Here is a 12875-nt window from a genome sequence, read left to right as displayed (position 1 = left end):
GCAAATGGACACAACCCTGTGTTATTCCATACTTCTCTCTGCAAGATCCATTTTCTTAACATTATCCCCGAAATTATTAATTTCTTAGAGGTCTCTTTCTCAAAATTCTGTATACATCTTTAGTCCCCTCATTCCTGCCACATTCCCAGATTCCGTATTCTTCACAGATACCAGTCTTTAAGAAAATACGCGAGCAGGATATATCATGAAATTCATATTTATGTGTTATCCTAAATTTCTCATTTACTCCTTCTGTCTTTTTTTTTCTCTTGGCACTACAGCCCCAGTGGGCCTAGGCCTACCTCCATGAACTCCGTTCACTTCGGTTTTTCTAGATCTTACACATTCGGTAGGACTCCTTGGGCGAGTGATCAGCTCGTCGCAAGGCCTCTACCTGTACACAAACACAGAAAAACGCACACAAACATCCATGCCCTAAGTGGGATTCGAACCCACGATCCCGGCTTCCGAGCGAGCGAAGACAGTTCATGCCTTAGACCACTCGGCTACCGTGACCGGCTCCTTGTGTCTTACTTCCAAATATTTTCCTGACAACCCTGTTTCCAGACACTTGTAATTAATTGCACTTCTCTTAGACCACGTTCGACACCAATTGCCATAGTTTGAAATTCAAGGAAGACATTCACACTTGGGTACGATTCCCAGCGCATTTCACGGATGCCGCACGATAAAGGTCGTCTGCAGTTAACTGCCAACGTCACCACTCCGCAGCAACGTCAGGTCGCTGACGCAACAGAGCAGAGACTGTTATTTTCCTAGCCACGTCACTGCAATTAATTAAACCACATGATCAGTCAGTAACATTTTACTGCGGCTACTATCATTTACGGCTCCAGGGATATAACTCACTGGGAATAAATCTTTCTTACATAAAGCTTTGTCCCTCTATGATTGCAATCGTCGCGTGTCAGTACAAAAATTTAGTTATGAAAATCGTGGAATTTTGGGTCCCTTCTAATAGATTTTCTTCGTGCATATTATTGCAAATTCTCCGACAATAAATAGGTTGCACATTCAAACAGGAAATTCATTAAAAGAATCCATTTCTACCATCTCTGGCTTCGTATCTCCTGAATGGTATAAACGATTTCGTTTATTTTAAATTCTAGGAATATTCGATCTATAAAGAACTAAATTTAAGTTTGTCTTAGTAAATTATGCATAATAAGTTCACTTAAGCTACTCAGAAGTCTTTTAGTGTAAAACACATGAATCACAATATGTCAGCCACAGTTTTAAACATGGATATTTCATATAAAACATAAATAATGCATTTATCTATGATGTAATCCTTACACAATCCGGTAAATTGCCTAGGAAGTATTTTAATATTAATTAGTCAATTCTTGCTTTAAAATTAAACGCAGTTTTTAAGGATTGCCGATCCATGTCGCTCATTATCCTGTCGTAATAACTGACATACACATTAAGTGCGTTTAAATGTCGAAATTGTTTAATGAATTTTAATATTCCTATTACTTTTATCATTTGGACTGAAAGAGATGACGTGATAGGAGGTTGGAGAAAACTGCATAATGAGGAGCTTCATAACATGTATTCTTTTCCAAGTATAGTTAGAATGATCAAGTCAAGGAGAATGAGGTGGGCAGGGCATGTAGCACGAATGGGGGGAAGATGAATGCATATAGGATATTGGTGGGAAAGCCAGAAGGAAGTAGACCACTGGAAAGACGAAGGTGTAGATGGGCGGACATGGATCTTAGAGATATAGGATGGGATGTTATGGATTAGCTTGGTCTAGCTTAGGATAGGGACCAGTGGAGGGCTCTTGTGAACACGGTAATGAACCTCCGGGTTCCATTAAATGCTGGAAAATTCTTGAGTAGCTGCAGATTTGGCTTCTCCTCAAGGACTCAGCTCCATAAGTATAAGTGTGTGTACATTACTTAAACTAGCCCCACGCCTCCTCAACTATACGCTGTACAGCAGTGGTGGAGAAGTTGCCGCATCAGCAAGGCGTTCCACTTGCATGCGGATGATCTTGAAGGACAAGGTTCCAGGAATGTGGACTGGGATCACCTGGTTCGGAACAGAGTTCAGCGGCGTCCTCTTACGAACAGCGTAACAAATTTTCAGTTTCCATAAAAGACAAGGAATGTCTCTGAGCAGTTGAGTGACTGTTAACCTCTCGACGAGTTCACTCCTTTTTAGCCGACTGAGGAAACCAAACTACGTCATGTGTAAACATACTGACGCTTAATGAGCGCTCGTCGTCAGTAACGTTCGTTTGAGATTTCGACGAGGATCTGTGACGCATACATCACATTCACAATCCTTCATTACGTTCAGTCACTATACTGAACCACCTGCGCTGTAACAACATATGGGTCGATAAGCTCAATATATATGGCTAATACTTTTCTAGCGGCGAATTTTGAAAATGTATGATAAATTTTCGAAACACGGAGTGATTATGCATTATCTTAAAAACTTTGAAGTCATTGAAAGAATGAAATGGTGTACACTAATGAAAATTTCAGGATTAATACAACAGCCAAAATCTTCATTGTGACTTAAAGAATTTTATTATGAAAATTATTGTAAAAGGTTAAATAATTCCTTCCAGTGTGACTGATGGAGTTTCTTTCTCCGTTTTAATATTTTATCCCTAACATGTTTCGGTCTTATAGATTATCTTCAGAAGGATATCAATACAATTATAAACCACTATTACAATATGCTTTTTCAGTATTAATATATGTACATGCAATGTTATCGTAATACAATGAGTAGAAAATCTAATATTTTAATAACTACAGCGATTTGTACTAATACATTACAACTACAAGCCCCTATAGCTGTTAAAACATTAGATTTTGTACTCATTGTATCATGATAATATTGTATGTATACAGAGTGTTTCACGACTTTAGGGCATAAATACAGGAGGTGATTTCCTATGTCTTTGTGATAAAAAAAGTTCATATAAACATGTGTCCGAATTTGGACGGTTACGGAGTTATGACCGTTTTTTCATTCCCGTACATGCCCTCGTGTGAACCGCGTCTGTCAGCTGGCGGGTCGCTATTTTTAGCCAGCTACAGACAGAGCGTTCCCGTTATCTCGACACTTGAGAGGTATCTAAGGCGGGGTGGGTTGGTATGTCCGGCGCGGTTCACAACCGAGCGGCAGCCTGTGTTGCGGCCGGAGGTGGCATTTTCGAAAATCAGCTTTAAGCGCCAATCAATTCAAATTAAAGGTAATTTCACGAAGTTAACTTTGCATTCATACTTTAAATGTACCATGTATTATGCTAGTTTATTATTTTGTTCCGTTTATTGTCAGTAATCGTTACCTTCTAATCTGAGATTAAAACGGTCATAACTCCGTAACCGTCCAAAATCGGACACATGTTTATATGAACTTTTTTGATCACAAAGACATAGGAAATCACCTCCTGCAGTTATGCCCTAAAGTCGTGAAACACTCTGTATATATATATACGATATATATAGGTACTCACAAAACATATTGTAATAATGATTTATAATTGTATTCATATTCTTCTGAAGATGGTCCACAAGACCGAAACATGTTAAGGATATAATATTAAAAAGGAGAAGAACTCCATCAGTCACACTGGAAGGAATTAATTAACCTTTTACAACAATTGTTGGTGTGACGAACCAGGATGAAACAAATCGAAAATTGTTGGTCTGCTCCCTATTCAAATCACATCGATAATCAGTGTCGAACATCCATACACCACATAAATGATCAACCACCAGGTTGGATATGATCTTTGGTTCTCTCAGATGTTAAAGTATCTACGAAGTTCGAGTGTACACTGGCACTTGACGCATACCCTTTCAGAATGGTGTAAGAGAGTCAGTCCGGTGACCAGTGATGGGGTCCATTACCAATCTATTTCCCAATTGAAGTTCTATCAAAAGTGCAACGTCATAGCTATTCCCTTAAAAATACTTCCTTGAAAATCGTCTCCTGAAAAGTCCATGTTGCTGGCTCGTGCGTCCTGTGAGCTTTCGTGATCTGCGCATGAACTCTTGCTGGACCCTGTCTGCTGCCTCCTCAGTCTTATCTTTTCCTTGTCAGAGAAAGCAAAACACTGTAAACTGCTTATGACATGCGTAAATTTAATCTCTTGAATACGGGTTCGTTTCAGACTGCTTTCGAAATTGACTCTGAACATCCGTCAATAATATCCTTTCGTGAACTTCAGAACGTAAGTAGCTTTTCAAAAATTCGTTACCAATCTGGTACTGTCACTACAGGGCACCCACTGCAGTGTCCATGTAACCAGTACACGCAACGAAAAATCTGAATGTCTTTATTTATAACCTAAAACAGCCTTTCTTGTGGGTTTCTTGCTATCATAATTTTTAAATATAGAATGTCCGGGCGAAAGGGAAACTATCAAAGTTTTTTTCTGCGCATATAATTTTCTCAATTTAAATGTGGGCTTCCTTGGTGGCACGAGAAATATCCATACTTGAAGCATGTTTGGTGTTACCGTAGCCACAGAGTCCCTTGTGTGGGATTTCAGGTGTTGAAGCTCGTTGATCTTAACCTGGTAGACGATGTTCTTCATATAACCCCACAAGAAAAAATCCACTGGGGTTAAATCTGGCGACCTAGGAGGCCAAGCGATTGGTCCACCTCTGCCAATTCATATCCCAGCCATCTCTCTATCCAGGTGGTTCCTAACATCGTGGCAAAAATGTGGCGACGCATGCGCGTAAGCCGGGTATGAAAAATATTTTTCAGATTTTTCCTTTCCGCTGATATAAACCGGATACGTGTATGACAGTTTCCGAGATATACATTTTTTATTTTGGAAACCTTTCATCCGGACATCCTATACATATATATAATTTGAAAAAGACTCAAAATACCCACTTGAAACATCAACAGATAATTCAATGAAACCCAAATTAATGTGATGTGGGAAGGAAAATAAAATCTGTTTGAACTGTCTACATATAAACATACGTGTGCATGTATTATAGTAACGTTTGCATTATATATATTTACATAAATATGGGTATAGAGCAATTGAAAACTACAAGCTCCTTGATATCATTCTCAGATCCAAGGACGAACATTCCCTTGCAATTTGTCAAACCACGATTCGAAATTGCATTCCATTTTCTAAAATGTAACCATAGCCTCTTTAATAATAGTTCGCCCATTTTACTAATTACGTTCGAAATAGGTGATGGATGAATTCAGATATTAATTAGCGCCAGGTTGCCATGAAATCAAACCATTTTAATAATACAGGGCCTACGGGAGACATACCAATACTGTTAGGATTTCTTGTTCGGATATCTCTCCCAGCATTTTATAAAAACCTCTTTACTCATGTTATATTCTGAAATAATTTTCTTGCAGTAAATTCAAATTATTATAATTAACAGATAAATTACTTTTCACAGTAATGAGTTATATGAAATTGTACTTTTAGGGATAGTGCGATAAGAAAAAAATATTTAATCTTCTCTTGCTTTTAGCCTACCATATCTGCCTATCTATCTACTTCTGTTTATCCCACTTGGAACAGAGGGCATCCGTGACACACTTTCTTTCACATCAGTTTCTTTATCTTAGACAGTCGGTAGGACTCCTTGCGCGGGGGATCAGCCCGTCACAAAGCCGCTACCTACTCAGGACAACACAAACACAAAATAAACGCACACAAACATCCATACCTTGAGTGGGGTTCAAACTCAGACCCTAGCGCTTGAGCGGGCAAAGACATTTCAAGCGCGACCACTGTAAAATATTGTTTAAATAACTTAGTCAACACGAGTGACCGCTTGATGTCTCGCACACAACTCAGAAGTGAGAACACCGGGATCGAGGTTTGGAAATCAGTCTTAATAGTATGCATCCTGCTGTGTGTTATAAATGTATACAAAAGCATGAAGTCTGCACACCAATATTCTTTATTTAAAACAAAGTAGACACTATTGTATCAACATTTATTTTTATTGACTCTACATGTTTCGACCCTTATACTGGGTCATCATCAGACGTACAATGATACCAGACAGAGTTGTTGAACTGTTTCTAATAATTTGCATCCAATTCTTCAATAAGGATCCTTATTGTGCACTTGAGTGTTCTTAAATGCATAAATTGAGTCTTTCGGTTAAAACTTTAAATCCTCAGATAACTTACTTATGGAGCTGAGCCGTTCTTGAGGAGAAGCCAAATCTGCAGCTACTCAAGAATTTCCCAGCATTTTATGGAACCCGAAGGTTCATCACCGTGTTCACAAGAGCCCTCCACTGGTCCCTATCATGAGCCAGATCAATCCAATCCATACCATCCCATCCTATTTCTCTAAGATCCATTTTAATATTGTCCACCCACCTACGCCTTAGTCTTCCCAGTGGACTCCTTCCTTCTGGCTTTCCTACCAATATCCTATATGCAGTCCTCATCCCCCATTCGTGCTACATGCCCTGCCCACCTCATCCTCCTTGACTTGATAAATATTTAAAAATTAGAGACTAAAATTTAAAAACATAACAATTAAAATTTTACTAAAATGGAATATAAAGTATTTTGCGATAAATCTCTTTAAAACTTTGTGACCGCTACGTGTTGATGTGATTTTCTAGCGGTAAAAGCGACTGTAGTGTGGGGCGCCTGGGTACCGGGATCTTCTCGCATAAGTTAGGTCGTGTGTCTTGCCGTCTTGACCTTACTAGCGTCTTGTGGAGCTTATGCTCGTTATTCTGTATGTCACCCAACAGGTTGTTTATTTGGAGTGATATATATTAGCTTTTCTTATGATGATATGGGTAAGGGCTGCTTCCTGTGTTGATGTCACTACTGACAAACTAACAATAAACATAGCATGGAGGGTTCACTGCACAAGACGCCACAGAACAAGATAAATGCATAAACAGGGAGCTGTAGCAATGATTCCTTAATACGGTTCGCTGCCAAGATGTGCAAGAACCAAGATGTGATCCACTGCACACATCTGGATATTATACGTGAAACAAAACGTCTACCCAAGTAAGGGAACTAGGAATCTATTTCCTGTTTTCCTGACTGGAAACGTCTGGATTTTACCTCACGAACCAAATACAGAGTGTCCCAGGAGGAATGGACCAAACTTCGGGAGGGTGTTCCTTATGTTAAAGTATGCCGATATAACCCAAAACACCTATGTCCGAAGTTGAACGGTTACAGAGATAATGGCCCGAGAAAAGTGTGGTCTTCTAGCGGGTCTACGGATTATACCTGTCAGCTGAGAGGCCTTATCCATGTTTGTCCTTGAGTGCCGCGATTAACTCTAGCCGTACTTATGTAGTTGGCTTTATCAGAACGCGCAGTCAGCCGAGTTACGTCATCGCTCGCCAGTCATGTGTCATGTATAGTGCTTGGAAACCCTAAGGACAATTATGACATGGCGAGCGAGTATTTTGTACTTCAATTTTATGGCTTCATGTCACTCACAAGTTAGTTTTATGTTACGTACATTATTAACATTACAGAATCCACATATTCCTGCCAGTTTTAATATGTATTTTGTAATCAACAAGTGTGCAACGCCGGTCAAAGTTTGACACTTCTCTGGCCATTATCTCCGTAACCGTTCAACTTTGGACATAGGTGTTTTGGGTTATATCGGCATACTTTAACATAAGGAACACCCTCCCGAAGTTTTGTCCATTCCTCCTGGGACACTCTGTATAGTCGTGGTCCATTATCTTTGAAACTAACGGTGTACATCTCTCCTCCAACTGTGGACATTTGCGTGTTAACTGTTTCATGCTGCTTTCTTGCTTGGCCTATTCTTCGGTCCTGAAGATGGAGTTAATATATTGGTTAACTTTCAACGGACTACACAGCCTTATATCACGGAAGACGAAAGTTTTCAAGAAGAATTCCGTCTCCTAGAATGTGGCGCCGTGTAGATAATGTGTAAACCGATGTTTCGGAGGAAAGTATCGCCTCCATCTTCCTCCGAAACTTCGGTTTGAATAATATCAACACGGCACCACATCCCAAAAGACGGCATTCTTCATAATCACCGCCGTGAAAACCTCAAATCTTACTAAAGTTTTCAAGCTCCCATATCGTCAAAAGAAACATGAACATCAAAAATATATAATGCGATATTCTGTGTTATGACACTGTAGGGACTCCTATGTGAATACCAACTTTTCGGTTTAACACGCTACCGCCTGCATAGCCTATTCTCCTTGATTTTATAACCAGAATTAATCATTTGTGTAGCAGATACTACAAATTATGAAAATTTTCATTCTGAATTCTTCTTTCTCCTCAAATTTCCTTCCCCTTCGGTCCAAATATTATTTCCAGCACATTTTGCAAACACCGTTAATGTACAGTACATTTTTGCCTAGCAGCAGGGGATAACCAGGATCCAACTTGTGAGCTGGATGGGGGACAAACACGCATCTTACGATGCATTCATTTAAGGATAATTCCCATTGCTCATGTTCCTGCATGTTATTAGTTCACATGGCCACACGAAAAAAAAAATCCATCTTATTATATGAACTAGAAATCAAATTACTTGCTCTGACAAGGGTTGATGTATTAAGCTGAGCATTTCCGTTGACGGGTGATGGATTATGGACCTTGATAACCAATTTAAGCAGAAATAATTCTCAAAAACTGACACGGTATTTTGAGTACAAATTAATTTAGAGGCACATGCTCGCCTATAGAGCAGCTTGGAGGGCCAGCTTGTCTAATGCCACGTATAGAGGCGCAAGCACGGAATGTCCCTTAGCATTAGTACTTCAACAATTTTATCCTCAAAATGCAAAATTTATGTTTATATTTCGTATTCGGTAGTCTGCCCCACAGCCTCGTACTTTAACCAATCTGCCCCCATTCAAATTTTTGCCGTTTCATCCTACAGAGAAATGAACTAACGTCACGGAATAGACATTCTTTTAAAAAACAAGGGATTTCCTTGTTTTTACGTAATCCACATATTCGTTAAATGTTCTTACCACTGGTCCCTATCCTGAACCAGTGGAATGTAGTGCTGATATTCACATGATATATATTTGAGATCTATTTTAATATTATCCTTTAAAATATTATATTACTCCGAATCCCTTGTTCTCGTCTTTACGACAGAAAGTACGTCATTCGCCTCCAATATTAAGCATTATTCTCTCTTGACAATATTTCGCTGTTCCTTAATTTTTTGCTGCCAGTTTCCGTTTATATTTCTCTCACCATCTGCAGTAATTCCTCGGTTCCTTCGGACACTGTGTATGCCTGCTAGGCAGTTACGCAGAGTAACGTTCTGGAGTCTCCCAGGAGTTCGGTGGGAAACCTGCTTCTAGTGAGCGGGCGAGTGCCGCGGTGCGGGAGGGAAATAGAGTNCCCCCCCCCCCCCCAAGTCCCTGATAACAGGAATGGCGACAGAGACAGCAGCATCCGAGCTGTGCATGCGCCCAGATCATACCCCCACCTCATGGTACAGACCCTCTTCTCGACGTTGCCCAAGCTACAGTTTTGCCAACATCGCCGCTATCTCTCTAGCTTTCCAAATCAAACACGAAGCATAATACAGTATTACGTATGCAGTTCAGTATTTAATTATGTCAGTACTTCATTTAATGAAGCCCTCAGCAACTCAGATTATGTAGTGCCCAACAGCCGAATTGCAGCGAAAAGCGAACTAGAAAATTTATGCAAAGCAGCGGTCGTGGCCTAATTTTATGGAACCCTTCAAGTATTTGCCTATAGAGACTGAGAGCTTTTATGGGAACCTCGGCCAGAAGAGTCGGTGTCTTGGCCGAGACTGGAACCAGGAACCTCGGGAACAAGGATCATAATCGTATTTAACCGTTTACATTCTAATATAGTTGTAATCTAGTAATTTTAAGTGTAGTGATATACGATCATTTTGACTATATTAGTGTTGCAATTAATGTTTGTCATTCTTTGTAAATGTTTAAATGTGCATAACTTTTAACGGAAGAGACTCATACTTCACTTTCCTCATTCCAGGCAGCTACAGTCTCTCTGCAGGCATATGTGGTCATAACACTTTCCTGTATGTCTGGGCAATTTGAATGTCTGGTCCACTGAAAATAAGTTTGTGTGTAATATTGTCTAAATTGTCTTATCTAAATTGAATAATAATTTAGTGATGCAAATACATACACTGAAGATTCTCATATCTTCCAAGCAAAACGTAAGAAAATTTTCATATTTCTAAAACGCCCGCGTGCAGTAATAGAAGCTTGGAGATTTAATCATATTTAAGCATTGCCATTTTACTTACATTAGTGATTGTAGGGCACAAACTGTGAAGTGAATACGTAGAATTTTATCGAAGCACAATAGACCATTGAAGGTCGCATTGCTAGGGCCAGTTTTATGGCTCACCCTCATATTCATACTCATAGAATTTCATTTCTTATTTTGATACAAATCAAGTGAAGTTAACTTCTATCAAGACAGTAACTTCTAGGTGAATAAAAAAACAATATTTCCTGCTGTAAATGCAAACATCGTTTACTTTCAATTTACTGGTACTTCGTATATCTTCATTGTTAAAGGTTTATATATATATATATATATCATACAATGTAAAGCAGATCTTATTAATTATGTATGATAATTAGATATGCGGATTATAAAGGTAAGCGTTTGATCCCTTCGTGAACGTGTGCACTCTTACTCGAAGTGTGTTTTCATAAATATCATTGTAGGATATTTGAATGTAAGATAAATATAAGGCACAATAGATCACTGTGGTCGCGGTGCAAGGGCCAAGAAGGCCCACCCTTTATACATTCAAGGTAAGTATCATGACAAAATAAAATACGGGGAAAATATTTAATGGTATTCAAAGAAGTCAAAATTTGAAGACAGGGCAGCAGTACGATAACACGTATCGCATATTTGTCCCCTTTATTCTGAGAAGACTTCATTCATTCTAGGTACCATGACCTCGACAGTAGTGACTAGTCACGATAATATTCTTATCTAGGCCAATGTAAAAATGCCCAAGTAGTAACTCAAATATACGATTAATCAGACAGGAAGAGCGAGTTTTGACTCGAATCCCGGTCCTCTCAGTTGCAATGGAGGACAATATCCACTACATGTGTGTAAGCAGGATTGGCAAAAGCGACATTAAAGCCCGAAGAATGATTCCGTATGATTTAGGGGGCCGTAGTTTTGGTGGCGGAAAGTTGGCAACAAGAGGGGTAGGAAGCTGTCGCAAAAGCACTGCAACTCGGCGCTAGACGAAGCCGAGGCCCAGGCATCCGGACCGAACTAACCGCCGACCGTCCTGTCATCGGTGACTTCCAGCACACGTAGACCGTAGCAACCAGCCGGGGCGATACAAAACATACAGTGCAGCACGTGGAGGACAGAAGCGACACCTTCTGACTCAATGACACCCTTGCGCTACATACAAAACTTCCGTAGTCATAACGATATCTCCACATTTGTTTACAAACACATATCACTGGCAAGGTAACCGGTTTTATGCTCTAGTGATGCGACGGACGGACAGATCAAATCGTGTTCATCATAGATATAAGAAGAAAATGGTACTGTATTCATAGAATGGACGGCGATCCTCCGTGCGCGTCCTGCTCTTCTCTTTCGGCAAGACATGAACAGACACGTAGTCATGTATGTATTATGGTGTTACTGGTACTTGTGGGGTGCATCGCGACACCGTCTCAAGCCAACCCTGATGCCAAACGTCTGTACGATGACTTGCTTAGCAATTACAATCGATTGATCCGACCGGTCAGCAATAACACAGACACTGTTCTAGTAAAATTGGGTCTTCGACTGTCTCAGCTCATCGATCTGGTAAGTACGTCATTCATACCATACAACAATTATCCCATATAAAGTAATTTATTAATAATTATTCCTATAATGTTAATATAATATAATATTAGCAATACGCAAAATGTAATTATTCACTCCTTGACCGTATTCTCTTCTGCGTACCGTGGCTCACTTTACGGCAGATGCTCAGAATTGTCTATCTTTTGCCTAATGCACAATAATATACATGTTAATATGAACCTGCTGTAGGGAGTTTATTCTCCTTGAATATGCTAAATGGGCTAATAAAAATTCCTTAAATTATAGGGCTATTAATAATATTTAAATCAATGTAAGACAATTACACTACGACTGGGCTAGAATGGTAAGAACACTGACGGGTTAAATGCCACTGAAATCAATTCTTCATGCAGAAATATATTGTCGTTTTGTACAAGATTTTGTATAATATTAAAGAGTAATTTTAACAGATTAAAAATTTAAGAAATAATAACCTCGTTATTTACAAAAATGTTATTCATTAACAATGTTATACTATGCTGGCCTTATTGCAACAAGTAAATTTTATGAAAGTACAAAATCTTCCAATTGTCAAAAAAAAAAAAAAAACTTTTCGCAGGCAGTTGCATATAAATACGATTTCTTCTAAAATCTCTGAACTAATATCATGTAGTATATCTTGACTTATTTTCCTATTTATTTACTAGAATTATTTGTCGAATCCATTATATTTATTTGTTTTTCATTCGTACTTTTATTTATTCCAAATCTGTTTACTTCCTTATATACCTATCTAAAAGCTGACACACCGAGTCTGTAATTATATCACTGAATCTTACTCATTTGTTTCGTGCATTGGAAAACTGGGGCTGCTGCAATATTACTGAATCTTAGAGGCGCTACGACAATAGTGATATTATGGGAAAGGTCTGAGTGTGACTTACAAAAATGTCTCCTAACTGCTTTGTGTTTCCGCAGAGATTAGCACCTCCTCCCCATTCTCCGTTGTTACTCTTTCTATCGGATCTCCGTTCTTCTCTCTG

General features: G+C 39.1%; 2 protein-coding genes across 2 annotated transcripts in view; one reads left to right on the top strand and one right to left on the bottom strand.

The window, feature by feature from the left end:
* Window positions 1–12875, bottom strand: part of LOC111872150 (acetylcholine receptor subunit alpha-like 1) — a 586882-nt gene that overhangs the window by 401570 nt on the left and 172437 nt on the right. The gene's annotated exons all lie outside the window — the stretch shown is intronic.
* LOC111872147 (acetylcholine receptor subunit alpha-L1) overlaps window positions 11284–12875 on the top strand; it is a 114926-nt gene continuing 113334 nt past the window's right edge. The window contains exon 1 of the mRNA XM_023865738.2: window positions 11284–11850. Within this exon, the coding sequence (XP_023721506.1) occupies window positions 11596–11850 (255 nt within the window). The 5' untranslated portion in view covers window positions 11284–11595. The remainder of the gene's footprint in view (window positions 11851–12875) is intronic.

This window comes from Cryptotermes secundus, unplaced genomic scaffold (assembly GCF_002891405.2).
Source record: "Cryptotermes secundus unplaced genomic scaffold, Csec_1.0 scaffold534, whole genome shotgun sequence".
Taxonomy (NCBI): domain Eukaryota; kingdom Metazoa; phylum Arthropoda; class Insecta; order Blattodea; family Kalotermitidae; genus Cryptotermes; species Cryptotermes secundus.
Note: the sequence above shows the minus strand (reverse complement) of the source record. Positions and strands in the feature narration are given on the sequence as shown.